This window comes from Podarcis bocagei, assembly GCF_964188305.1.
Source record: "Podarcis bocagei genome assembly, chromosome: 6".
NCBI classification, from domain to species: domain Eukaryota; kingdom Metazoa; phylum Chordata; class Lepidosauria; order Squamata; family Lacertidae; genus Podarcis; species Podarcis bocagei.
In genome coordinates this window covers 80,152,422-80,166,864 of record NC_138130.1, presented here as the reverse complement: position 1 = coordinate 80,166,864, position 14,443 = coordinate 80,152,422, and the positions used below count along the sequence as shown (strand labels likewise).

The window sequence follows — 14,443 nt, the reverse complement described above, 5'->3', positions numbered from 1 at the left end:
ATAGATCTTTATATCTTATCCAAACATTAAACAATGCTTTTCTGACAATGTGATTTTTGAAGGCACTGTTAACTTTATCATACCAAAGATATGCATGCCAACCAAAAGCGTTATTGAAACCTTCCAGATCCAAGATGTCTGTATTCTCGAGGAGCATCCATTCTTTGAGCCAGCAAAAAGCTGCTGCCTCATAATACAATTTTAGGTCCGGCAGGGCAAAACCCCCTCTTTCTTTAGCATCTGTCAATATTTTAAATTTAATTCGGGGCTTTTTGCCCTGCCAGACAAATTTCGAGATATCTTTGTGCCACCTCTTAAAACATTCCATCTTATCAATAATCTGCAAGGTCTGAAACAAAAATAACATTCTAGGCAATACATTCATTTTAATTACTGCAATTCGGCCTAACATTGACAGTTTCAAATTTGACCATATTTCTAAATCTTTTTTAATTTCTGACCAACATTTTTCATAATTGTCCTTATACAAATTCTGATTCTTGGATGTTAGATAAACCCCTAGATATTTGACCTTCTTGACCACAGTCAAACCTGTTTCCTCTTGAAATTTCTCCTTTTCCATATCTGTTAGGTTTTTCCCTAAAACTTTGGTTTTTTGCTTGTTCAACTTAAATCCAGCTACCTGGCCAAACTGTTGTATTATTTCTAATACCTTTTTCGTACTAGTGTTTGGCTCTTGCAAAGTCAATACTAAGTCATCTGCGAACGCTCTTAACTTGTAATGTTTAGCTCCGACCTGCACACCTTTAACCTGCTGGTCATTTCTTATCATATTCAGCAACACCTCCAGAACTGAAATAAAGAGTAATGGGGAAATCGGGCACCCCTGTCGTGTTCCTTTTTCTATCTTAAGCTCCTCAGTCACAACATTATTTACAATCAGTTTGGCTTTTTGTTCAGAGTATATTGCAGCCATACCATTCTCAAAACCCCGGCCTACCCCCATCCTATGAAGATTCTTCTTCATAAAACTCCAAGAAATATTGTCGAAGGCTTTCTCCGCGTCCACAAAGATCAATACTGCTTTAGTGTTTATATTCACCTCTAGCTTTTCCAGAATGTCTATTACATTCCTTACATTGTCTGCCAGGTGTCTTTTAGGGAGAAAGCCTGCTTGGTCCTTATGAATCATCTCCATCAAAACTCTTTTGAGTCTTTTTGCCAAAATGTCTGCAAAAATTTTGTAATCCACATTGAGCAATGATATTGGGCGGTAGTTCTTGAGTTGGGTCTTTTCAGTCTCTGACTTTGGTATGAGTGAAATATATGCCTCTTTCCACGATTCAGGTGCCCTTTTTCCTTCAAGGATCTCATTACAAACTTCTCTTAATGGTTGAGTCAACCATTCCTTCAACGATTTGTAGTATCTGGAAGTCAGTCCATCTGGTCCCGGAGATTTGCCCAGTTGCATATTCTGAATGGCAGCCTCTATCTCTTGTTCTGAGATTCTCTGGTTCAAGTCCATCTTACTTTGATGAGAGATATTTTGTAGTCCATATTTTCCAAGGAATTTGTCTATATCTTCTTCATTTTGCGGGCCTTGAGTGTAGAGTTTTTTAAAGTAACTTAAAAAGCAATTTCTAATTTCATTGGGTTTAGATATATTCTTTCCATCCACCTCCAGGCTTGTAACTGTATTTAGTTTCTGCCTTTTCTTCAGTTGCCATGCCAAAAGTTTGCCACATTTATTTGCTGATTCAAAAGTCTTTTGCTTCATTTGCCTTATCTTCCATTCAATCTCTTGGTTCATCAATTCCATATATTGTGTTTGATATAATTTAATCTCTCTTAAGATGTCCTGAGACTTTGGTTTTGTTCTTAATTTCCTCTCTCCTTCTTTTATCATTTCCAGAATCTTCTCTTTTTTCTCATTTTGTTTTCTCCTCTTTATTGAGTTTTGTTGAATCAAGAATCCTCTCATCACCGCTTTACTTGCGTCCCAGATCACTCTTTTCTCCACGTCGGTCCTCAAATTTATTTCAAAATAGTCTTTTAGAGTCTTTTGGGCCTTCGTGAGAATCTCCTTATCTCGAAAGAGGGTGTCATTCATTCTCCATCTAAATTGACCAGATATTGTGAGTTTCATCTCCATCTTCACGGCGTTATGGTCGGAGCAAGTTTTTGGGCAGATTTCCACTTTCTTAATCTTTGGGGCCATTCCACTAGTAACCCAGATTTGGTCAATTCTGGTCCAGGTCATCATTGCTTGGGAGAAAAAGGTTCCCTCTCTCTCCAGAGGGTTCCTTGTTCTCCAAATATCTATCAAGTCCATATTTTCAGTCATTTCAAAGAAAGTCTTAGGGAGTCTCCCTTCTTTGGTGACTGTAAGTCTTTGTGCCTTGTCCATATTAGTGGAGACCACGCCATTCATGTCTCCCATAATTATCATATTGTAATCCAAATAGTCCATCAAAGTTTCATGAAGTCTCTTAAAGAAGTCAGATTTGCCTTCATTTGGTGCATAAATTCCAACAACTAAGAATTTTTCTCCTTGTACTTGTATCTCCACAGCCAGATATCTCCCTTGTTCATCTTTGAATATCATTTTTGGAGCCCATTTCTCCTTCACATATATTACAACTCCTCTCTTCTTAACTTTGTCTGATGAAATAAATTCTTGTCCTAGCCTTTTATTTGAAAGTAATCTCCTGTGGGCTCTGGTTATGTGAGTTTCTTGTAAGCATATCAAGTCCAATTGTTCTTTATTCAATATATGAAATACTTGTCTTCTCTTCAAAGGCCCATTGAGCCCATTACAATTCCAACTAAGGAATTGCAGAGCCATCTTGTTATTTTCTTAAGGCTCCTCCAACAGCTCCAAGTTGTTGCTCTTCTTCTGATGGTGGTGGTTTTTGTCCAAACGAGAGATTCAGGATGTCCAGTGCTCTCCTCTGTTCTGCAAGTACGTCCACAGTCCCCTTCTGTAAATCCTCCTGGTATCTTGCCAAAAATTTGTCTTTATCTTGAATTGTCTTTATTTTCACTTTCTTTGCCTTGTAGTCAAATGACAGTCCTTGTGGAAACTCCCACCTAAAGCGAATAGTGTTCTTCTTTAGCAAGAGAACCAAGTCCTTGTAAAAGTTTCTTAAATCCAAAATGTATTTTGGGATGTCTTTGAAGATCTGTACAGCTGAATTTCCAATTTGCAGGGCCTTTTCAAAGTGTAATCCTAATATTTTGTCTCTTTCCTCCTTGGATCTGAGTGTAATCAGACAGTCTCTCGGTGTCTTTCTATCTTGCTTTTTACCCAATCTGAAGGCAGTCGTAATTTTAAATTCGTCTTCCTCAAGGTCCCGGCAATCCGCAAACTCCCGTGTCAAGTATTCCACAAGGCTGTCTCTTTCATTCTCCGGAATCAGTCTTAATTTTAAATTTCTCTCTTTCCTCTGTAACTCCCACAAGGCCAAAGTTGCATCATGCTCATAGACCTTCTTGGCAAGCGGCTCTAGCTTCTCCTGTGTCTCTCCGGCAGTGGCTTTGGCCTCCTCGGCAATTTGGCGCGTGGTGGCGTTCTCCTCTACCAATTTATTTATAGATTCTGTATTCTGGTTTAATCTTGCTGATATTTCTGTTAATTTTTGTGTGTTCTCTGAAGTCTGTTTTGTCAAAGACTCCAGGGTTTGGTTTATCTTGAGCAGGGCCTCTGTCACAGCTTCCATAGAAACGGCTGCTCCTTTGTCTTGACCTGTTGTTCCTGCTGATCCGGCTGTTGCGCCTGAGATTGAGCCTCTTTTCTTTGCCTGTTGCAGCTGCAACTGTTGTTGTTGTTGTTGTTGCTTGATCTTGGCTCTTGTGACTATCTCTTCTTGTGGGCCACTCATGTCAAGGTCAATTCCCACGGGATTTGTTCTCCCTTGGAAAATTCCACTGTCTTAAGCCGTGCCGAACTTTACTTTATCCTCTAGGGGGAGCAAATCAAAATGGCCATAGAGCGAAATTTCCAAGTACCAAAACAAAGGAGACAGTCCAAAAAGTAAGAAAAAGGGAGATTAACACAGTCAAAGTCAATGTTACTAAATACTTATAACTTCAAATTGCCACAGTTGCCCAATTTATACTGTTTCTTCTTATAATATGCAATAGTCAGGCAGTGTGGAAACTTTGTATCAAAGTATCACTTCACAGGGAAAAGTCAGTTCAGTGTACTAAGAAGGCAGACCGTTTCGTACTTTCAAACAGATGAGACAGCAGAGGTTTTTTTCCTCCAAATAAATCATGCAGTTAATGGTCAGATTCACCTCCCCTCTGCCCTGCTTGCTGGAGGGGAGATCAAAGGTTTAAATGTCCGGTTTAGCTGATCAAAGGACGGATTTAAACGGATGCAGGTTTAGAGCTCCGTTGCTTTCGCTTTCATGCAGTCGGGGGGAGGCAGACTTCCTTTGTTTAAATCTCCCCCGTTTTTAGCCCAATTTTTAAAATTGAAAGAGTCCCGGTTATTTTTCAGTTCTTACTCACGGGGAATCAGTCCGAATTTCTTTTCAGGAAGGAATCGGCGCTCTCCGCTTATGGCGACGCGGCTTCACTTCGCAGGCTGGGTAGCGACTCTCAGCACCGCGCTCACTCCCGATGTCGATCCGTAGCCTTTAAAAAGGCTCTTTCACGGTACCGGGGGGCGCGAAGGTGCCCACCGAGTCTCCTTGTTCTCAGGCTTCAGCGCCTGGGATTTTAGGGGTCCCCCGCTTGCCGTAGCGGGTAAGACCCGAACTTGCGAAGCAGTCCTTCTCCGGAGCTCGGAGCTAGGACCGCCATTAAGCGCTGGCACCGACCGGAAGTCTCAAGGCAACACAATTAATGGGAAACTAAAATGTTACCTTCAAGATTTCAAAATATAACATGACAAAGGAGATCAACTACAGAATGCACATTTATCACAGCAAATTTATTTCAAAAGAAAACGTTACTAAGGGAAGTCAAATATAAAATATGTATTTAAAACAGCATAATTAACAAGAGAATAACATACTGTAAGTTTTGTATCATTTAAAAAAACAACACACTTTTATTTTAAAGTTTATTATTGTTTATATTTTGAATTAGATCTATATGGGGCCACCAAAATCTTTTAAATGGTTATGGGCTGCCATGGTCTTAATCTGGTCCTGCGACTACCTGTTTCCCCAGAAGCAAAACGGGGTCCACAAGCATCCCAAACTGAGAACATGGTCTTTAAGGAAAGCATCTAGATCAAGGGAAGTAATAGTGCCACTGTATTCTGCTCTGGTCAGACCTCACCTGGAGTACTGTGTCCAGTTCTGGGCACCACAATTCAAGAAGGACACTGACAAACTGGAACGTGTCCAGAGGAGGGCAACCAAAATGGTCAAAGGCCTGGAAACGATGCCTTATGAGGAACGGCTAAGGGAGCTGCGCATGTTTAGCCTGGAGAAGAGGAGGTTAAGGGGTGATATGATAGCCATGTTCAAATATATAAAAGGATGTCACATAGAGGAGGGAGAAAGGTTGTTTTCTGCTGCTCCAGAGAAGCGGACACGGAGCAATGGATCCAAACTACAAGAAAGAAGATTCCACCTAAACATTAGGAAGAACTTCCTGACAGTAAGAGCTGTTCGACAGTGGAATTTGCTGCCAAGGAGTGTGGTGGAGTCTCCTTCTTTGGAGGTCTTTAAGCAGAGGCTTGACAACCATATGTCAGGAGTGCTCTGATGGTGTTTCCTGCTTGGCAGGGGGTTGGACTCGATGGCCCTTGTGGTCTCTTCCAACTCTATGATTCTATGATTCTATGATTCTATGAAAGTACAAAATAGGATTATACCCTGAATTGCTTCTCATATTGACTAAAACAGCAACTCTGTTTTGCCTGGATGAAGTCTAAAAAAGATTGTTCTGTCTGCTTTGGAAGATGGTGAATGTTGTTGGTTCAGTGCTGAGCCACTGAATTAAACATGATGCCCTCCCCACCAACAAGACTATCCCTACAATTCAAGAAAAGTGGAGCAGTTGTCGCACTGCCCCCAAAACATACCTTCGTACAGTTGTGCATACTGTGGGAATCCAGCAGCTCGCAACCAGTCACAGGCCTCCTTCGCCTCAATTTCTGGGTAAGAAAAAAATGGAAAGTTTTAATACTGAGTTTGATGCCTTTTGTATTTTTAGGCCACAATTAACAGAAATACAGCTCACAACGTAAGCAGTGTGCATTGAAAAAGAAGGTTCTGTCACAAATGTGACAGGACAAAGCATTTTGATTTTGTATCAAAGTGAATTTTATCGGTATCCTTTCATACTAAATTCAGTTCTGTTTTTAAAAAGTCAGAGCCACTAATTTTGGATTTTAAAAAATAATAATAATTGGCTTTTCATGCCAATAATGTCATAATTTCAGCAACCTGGGGAGAAAACACATTTTGCTCGATAAAACCATGCAATTTCCCTATGATAGACATATAAGACCAGGGCTTTCATGGATTCTTTATTAGGTCACATAATTAAGATTTATTTATCAAACCTAATTTTTTAAAAGTAACTTCCATCAGTCTCCTGTTAGTACATTGAGTTCTCGTTTTGACATCATGATAAATCATCAGACCGCACTTGGATATCATTAAAAATAATAATTCATTGTGATGGGAATGAACTGCAGCAAGCCTTGGGCTCAGGTGCTCTCTTTCCCCTCTTCCAGCTCAGTCAAGAGGAGGGATTCACAAACATTAATTTCATTTTTTAAAACTGCAATGTAATGTTATGTCTGAACCCTAAACCGTGGTTAATCTGAACTACGGTTGGTTGAAACAAACCAACAGCATAATCAATAGTTTGAAGTTGGCTTTTTCAAACAAACCATAGTTACAATTAAACAAGTTTGTCAGGCAAAACAATAAACTGTGAGAGCTGAGGAAGGAGCTTATGAGTGGCTTGTTGTCCGATTATAGCACCTGAGAGCAGTCTACATGACACTCTTAACTACAATATAGCTCTTAACTGCCACACACCTGAGAACTGAAAGGATGATAGCTCCACCATGATCCAATATTGTTCATTACATATTTGGGAAAAAGGTAAAATGTGCTACATCATCATCATCATGATTATTGCATTTATATTCCACCTTTTAAAATCCAGGCTTACGGAACAAATAAACTGTACAATTCCCAACAGCTGTATCCATAGTGGGTTATATTTTAGGTTCCAATTTTTGTCACGTCTGCAAAACACTTGTGTTTAACATTTAACTTTTGTGTGGCTTGCAAGCAGACTTGGGTATACATGAGCCATTTTTGGGTAGTAAGATTTATTAGACTGTAAGCATATGGGTAATGTCATGTCTCTTTTAACTTTTGTGCAGCAGTTGAGGTATAAGGAATAAATAACGATGAAGAGTTGCTGGGAGAGGTAAAAACTCTTGTAAAACTTTATCAACACTTTTTCTTTTTTAACCAAAATATTGTTATGTCTCCTTTCAACCAGTGCAACTAAGTGACTATGCTAGCAGAATGTGTCTGTGCATGAGAGAAAGAGAGTGCATGGGGCTATTTTAATGCACACAGCTAGGAATCAGTGAATCAATAAAATGTGTGAAAGAGTTTCATCCCTGGACTGATGAAGGATCCACACTGAGTAAAAGATCCTTGAGTGCTGTCACTTGACTGCACAAATAGTTCTATCAGCATGCCATGCATCACATCTTAAGGAGTGTGGAGTCAACCCTGTCTCCTTTGAACTAGTGCAATATTGCTCTTGCAAAAGGAGGTAGGAAAGGCTTTTAACAAGGATATGTGATTGAACCGAGTGGCTACTTTTCTTCATAGGGTTTTGTTATTGCTGTCAAAAATGAAAATGAAAATCAATGCTTGCTTGTTCCAAAGCAGATACAGTGGGGGATATTGTAAGTCGGCGATGAGATTCCATGTCATTGGAACATTTCCATAAGTGCATAGGCATCTCTGAACAACCACATGATAACTTGTAGTGCTGGTTTTTTAAAAATAAATAAAAAATCACATATAAACACCTCAAAGGTTAAATTGAAATGAGTGCATGTATGTTGTATCATGCACGCTCAATTGAATCCTGGTAATAAGATTTTCAAATACAGAAAGCATTAAAATGATTTCACACCCTACGATGCAATTAGTAAAACAATGATTCGAAGAAATATGACTTCCAAAGTGGCATTTCTGTTTGTTCTTGGACCCTTTACAAAATGTAACAGCACCAGTAGGACTCCAATAAATGCAGCAATTTGGTTTTTCTTAAACCCTCTTTCATTGTGACTCAAGGGCAGCCAGGTCTCCATTGTAGCTGTCACTGGGCAACCATGTACCTATCGGTCCTTTATATAAAGGAGTTTAGAGGATATTCACGCAGTCTTTTGCCTCTTTAAAGGTGATTTGTGAATGGAAAAATAACTGTGTGTGCGCACACATACACCGGGGCAGAGGAGAAGTGTTACAGCTGTATTAATTCCATTTTACTCAGTTCCTTAGAAGAAGAAGAGAAGAAGAAGAAGAAGAGGAGGAGTTTGGATTTGATATCCCACTTTATCACTACCTGAAGGAGTCTCAAAGCGGCTAACAATCTCCTTTCCCTTCCTCCCCCACAACAAACACTCTGTGAGGTGAGTGGGGCTGAGAGACTTCAGAGAAGTGTGACTGGCCCAAGGTCACCCAGCAGCTGCATGTGGAGGAGCGGAGACGCGAACCCGGTTCCCCAGATTATGAGTCTATCACTCTTAACCACTACACCACACTGAAGAGTACATGTCTGGCAGAGGTAGACACGGTATACCTGCCCTCACCAACTTGGTGTCCTCTACAATTTGCAGCATTAAAACGCCCATCATCCCTGACCACCGACGCTTCTGGCTGCGGATGATGGGAGCTGAGATCCAAACATCTGGATGGCACCAGACTGGTGAAGCCTGCAGAATACAACCCATTAGCTCCCCTCCTACCTCAGTATCCTTTCAAGCATATACTTCTATGTTAACTCAGTATCTGAACAAACACGAGCCCAATAACGCATAAATGGTTAACACACTAATAAAGACAAAACTCAGAATGGGCCTGAGAACTCAAGCACTTCAAGGGATGGTAAATCAAATGAAGGCTTCCCAACTGAGAAGAGCTACCATTCTAATCAACACTACAATCATTTCTCTTAAAAGCATCCTTAAGCTTAAATTGGTTCCCTTGGATACATCCTGATTATGCAGATTTCCCAGCTAAGACTACAGTATTGAGACTGCACATTTATGAGCCACAACATAAAAAGCAAATGTGCATATTCCTGTCTTGGGAACAGTAATGGGTCCCATTCCCCCCCCCCCCAGAAAAAATATGATGCAATAAAACATTTGCAAAAGCAGCAGGATAGCATAAGGAGTCTCTTTTTCCTACATTTGTTTTATGTAGACTTTAGTTACAGCATCTGCTCTGGAAAATCCCAGTTCCAGGAAGCTTCAGATGATAAGCCTATGGCAATGGGGCCTGGTGTCCAATGGAACCAACAGGAAGACAGGGAGATCAACAGGAGGTGGAGACAAAGCGAATGACAGGCAGGGACACCCCAATTGTTGGGCAATAGGATGTTAGGCCTATTGGGACGCAGGTGGCGCTGTGAGTTAAACCATAGAACCTAGGACTTGCCGATCAGAAGGTTGGCGGTTCGAATCCCCGTGACAGGGTGAGCTCCCGTTGTTCGGTCCCTGATCCTGCTAACCTAGCCGTTCGAAAGCACGTCAAAGTGCAAGTAGATAAATAGGTACCACTCCAGCAGGAAGGTAAACGGCGATTCCGTCTGCTGCTCTGGTTCGCCAGAAGTGGCTTAGTCATGCTGGCCACATGAGCTGTACGCCGGCTCCAATAAAGCAAGATGAGCGCAGCAACCCCAGAGTCGGCCACGACTGGACGTAATGGTCAGGAGTCACTTTACCTTTACCTAGGATGTTAGGCAGTTGGGGACTGGCAAAGGGCAGTCTGAAGTTGGTGGGGCACTGCCCCATTTGTCCTACTGGACCAGCTTCCTTTGGCCTTGGGAAGGCTGTGCATTATTTTTAAGGTTTGTACAGCACCAAGCAATTTTAGGCACTTTATGTTATTACTTTTTTTGTAAGATCCAAAACAGGATAGGCAACATTTTGCATTGATTTAGGTTTGGTTCGCAAAAATGTCTGCAAGCTACCAAGTTCCAAACAGCTACTACACAGATAAAAGAAATGTACTTAGTGATACATTGCTACTAAGTTTGGCTTCCTTGGCCTTCATGTTTCCTATTTTAGTGCTTCCTATTTTTCAATTCCTCCCATAAGAGCTCAGAATGCTTCCTAAATTATGTGATCAAGTTTATTGGAAACAAGAGGGGTCTTGATGACACAGTGTTGACTTTGTACAGAGGCTCGGCATTATACATTATTAAAGTTTTAATCATTCCTATCCCTTGTGGCTATTAAATCGGCAGAATAAATCACCAGAGTCTCAGTTTAACTAGATATGAGAAATAACTCTTCTGTCTGTATTGTGTGCTGAGGAATGCATATTCGACTTGTTCTTTCATGGCAAGATCATCTACAACAGCAGCAGGGAGGGAGGGCTGGATTCCCTCAAGGGCAATTTCTGGGGGCACAGAAAAGGGATGCGCAGTGTGACCTTTGGACAAGATATTCCAAGCTACATTCTGGCCAAGCAAAACCCCGAGACTTTTATATCCACACCTCCCTCTATCTTCAACCAGGTAAGCAAAAGGCGCTTTCAAAATTCAAGGACCCCTCCTTAGGCAAAAACACTTGAGGACACAGAACAGGGCTGGCTGGGGGTATGGCCTGAGGGGAGAGGTGTCTGGATACAGGAGGGCATATGGTGGGCTAAGGAGAACCCCAAGGCCTGGAGGGGCACATTTGGTCCCTGAGCCTGATGTACCCAACGCTTGAGCTACAAAACAGAACAAACATTTGGTTGGCCTGCTATAATTTACCAAAGTGCGGTCCTTAGAATGCTTGGGAAAGGTGTCAGCTCCCCATCTTGGCCAATCAGTATTAGCTAAGCTGATACTGTAACTCAGTCCCATGGACTGCAAGAAGATCAAACCTATCCATTCTGAAGGAAATCCGCCCTGAGTGCTCACTGGAAGGACAGATCCTGAAGCTGAGGCTCCAATACTTTGGCCGCTTCATGAGAAGAGAAGACTCCCTGGAAAAGACCCTGATGTTGGGAAAGATTGAGGGCACAAGGAGAAGGGGACGACAGAGGACAAGATGGTTGGACAGTGTTCTTGAAGCTACCAGCATGAGTTTGACCAAACTGCAGGAGGCAGTGGAAGACAGGAGTACCTGGAGTGCTCTGGTCCATGGGGTCGCGAAGAGTTGGACACAACTAAAGGACTAAACAACAACAATTGGTCAAGAAAGAGCTTAGGAACCTTAACCTTGGATAAAAACTCCACAACAAATGGCCAGGCTTTAACTGGAGAGACTCATATCTTCCTGAAACCCTCCCAGTGACTGCTCCTTTATATGGTACAATGTATGCCCTTGTAATCCACTAATATAAAGCCGATTCAGTCAACTTTATAACTTAGCTATGTCCATTCATTTCCATGGGTCTACTCTTGAGTAAATCTTAGTTGAAGACCACCCCTATTCTGGAAACCAGCATAACAGCTATCTGATTTGTTTTAAAGAGAGAACCCAAATCAGGATCTGTTCATTTCTGAAAATATTAGTGCGAACTCGGCTAAATGTTTTTCTCTCTGACTATAACACACCATGATTTCAATAGGAGCTTTAGTTATTACCGCTGTATTTATGTTAACAGTGTTAACATTTCAAAAGGGGCAAGTACTATTAGCGAGGGTGGGGAATCTTTTCTTAAAAAGCCATGGTAACAAAATGAATTCACATTGACTTTGAATGCTTTACACTTTTAGAAGCAGAACCACATCAAACATTTGCAGTTAGCTTTTTTGGGTGGGGGGTTACAACTTGCATTTGCAGAATTTGTAATGCTAATAGTCACCTCATCATTAGGAGGTTAGCACATAAGGCAGCAGTAATGTTCAGATTAGGCATGGAGGCAGCTACAGTACCAAACCTATAATACGGAATTTAATGCATGTCTTCCTTCGTATGCTAATTAAGGGAGAAATACATTAAATTCCACTTTTATCAGTCTGGTGGTGCTGACCTTAAAGCAGCTATTCTTGGACAAAGGAAATGCAGACCGAGAGTCCAAAATGCTAAATTACAACTTAAATCTTCAAGTTCAATCTTATTGCCTGTTCCCTCAGGGAATACTTTTAATATATCACTACAGGTGCTAATTAGGTTGCCAATACCAGGATTTTTGTATCATCATCAACATGGAGCTCACAGTGAATGCTCACTCCACTCCAGCGGCATAGCGTGGGGGTCCCCAGGGGGGCTGTGGCCCTGGGCGCAAAATTCAGAGGGGGCGCAACCAGGCTCCCACACACAGGCACTGACTTCTGTGGAGATCCCTGACCTGGCAAAGGCAGCTGAGCAGCCCAGGCCCAGTGAGTGGGCACAGAGGGAAGCGGGCAAGGGGCAACCCCAGTGTGGCACAGCCCAGTGCTCCTCAGGGGCCCTGCTTTGGGTGCAGTCCTGTCAGCACTTACTACCAGAGTTTGCTGTTAGAGGGAGTAATTAGTTTTGGATTCACTGGCTGACAATCCACTTCTGGGCCTACTTTAAAGTGCTGCCCCTCACCTTTATAGCCCTAAACAAATTGGCCCTGATTTCTTGAAGACACAGCTTTGCCCATACCAACCCTGTTACAGTGGTACCTCAGGTTACAGACGCTTCAGGTTACAGACGCTTCAGGTTACAGCCTCTGCTAACCCAGAAATAGTACCTCGGGTTAAAAACTTTGCTTCAGAATGAGAAATCGCGTGGCGGCAGCGGGAAGCCCCATTAGCTAAAGTGGTGGACAAACGGAGGACATAGATGATGCCCTCCTGGAACAGATGGCCAAGCATGCAAAAGGAAGGGAGATAGTAGTAATGGGGGACTTCAATTACCCTAATATTTGTTGGATGTCAAACTCAGCCAAGAGCATAAGGTCAAACAGATTCCTCACTGGCCTTGCCGACAACTTCATTGTCCAGAAAGTGGGAGAAGCAACAAAAGGAACAACCATTTTAGATCTGGTCCTAACCAATGTTGATGACCTGGTTAGTGGGGTAGAAGTGGAAGGATCATTAGGCGCGAGTGATCATGCTCTTCTGAAGTTTACTATACAGCAGAAAGGAGCAGCCAAGCATACTAGGACTCAATTTCTTGACTTTAAGAAAGCCGACTTCCTAAAACTTAGGGAAGTGCTGGGTGAGATCCCATGGACAGTAATACTAAAGGGAAAGGGGGTTCATGATGGCTGGGAGTTTGTTAAGAGGGAGATAGTAAAAGCACAACTTCAGGCAATACCAATGAGACGGAAACATGGAAGGTGCCTAAAGAAGCCAGGGTGGCTATCTAAAGAACTTTTAACTGGAAAAGGGGGGAAACCACCAAAGAGGAATTCAAACAAATAGCCAGCACATGTAGACACAAAGTCAGAAAAGCTAAAGCACAGAATGAACTCAGGCTTGCTAGAGAGGTTAAAAGCAACAAAAAAAGGCTTTTATGGGTATGTTCGTAGCAAAAGGAAGAACAAAGAAAGGGGGGGTCACTCAGAGGAGAAGATGGTGAAATGCAAACAGGGGACACAGAAAGGGCTGAACTCCTCAATGCCTTCTTTGCCTCAGTCTTCTCCGATAAAGAAAACAATGCCCGACCTGAAGAATTTGGAGCAAATGATTCAGCAGAGGAAACACAGCCCAGAATAGCTAAGGAGATAGTACAAGAATACTTGGCTAGTCTAGATGTATTCAAGTCTCCAGGGCCAGATGAACTGCATCCAAGAGTATTAAAAGACCTGGCAGATGTGATCTCAGAACCACTGGCAGTCATCTTTGAGAATTCCTGGAGAACAGGCGAAGTCCCGGCAGACTGGAGGAGGGCAAATGTTGTCCCTATTTTCAAAAAGGGGAAAATAGAGGACCCAAATAATTACCGCCCAGTCAGTCTGACATCAATACCAGGGAAGATTCTGGAGCAGATAATTAAGCAAACAGTCTGTGAGCACCTAGAAAGGAATGCTGTCAATACCGTCAAATAATGGAATTTTTTAAACAGGACAGGAAAGTCGGCTTCCAGGTGGAAAAATCAAAATTAGAAACCGAATTGCTAGAACCTACCACTAAGAATTTATCTAGAATGTATAACTTGTTGCTGAAGTGGAATACAGAGGAGGAAACAGTCAAATCAGCCATGATTAAGTGGGCACAGGATGTTGGTCATAACATTATGTCAGACGACTGGGAATGGTTATGGAACACCGGTATCAAATTTACGGCATGTAATGCCTTAAAGGAAAACATTATGAAAATGGTATACAGGTGGTACATGACCCCA

At 42.0% G+C, this 14,443-nt stretch overlaps 1 protein-coding gene across 4 annotated transcripts in view; it reads right to left on the bottom strand.

The window, feature by feature from the left end:
• The window catches only part of STARD13 (StAR related lipid transfer domain containing 13), a 234,524-nt gene that overhangs the window by 51,357 nt on the left and 168,724 nt on the right, over nucleotides 1-14,443 (bottom strand). For all 4 annotated transcript variants that reach the window (XM_081197878.1, XM_081197880.1, XM_081197879.1 and 1 more), the window contains one exon: nucleotides 6,005-6,076. In XM_081197878.1, the coding sequence (XP_081054004.1) occupies nucleotides 6,005-6,076 (72 nt within the window). The remainder of the gene's footprint in view (nucleotides 1-6,004; nucleotides 6,077-14,443) is intronic.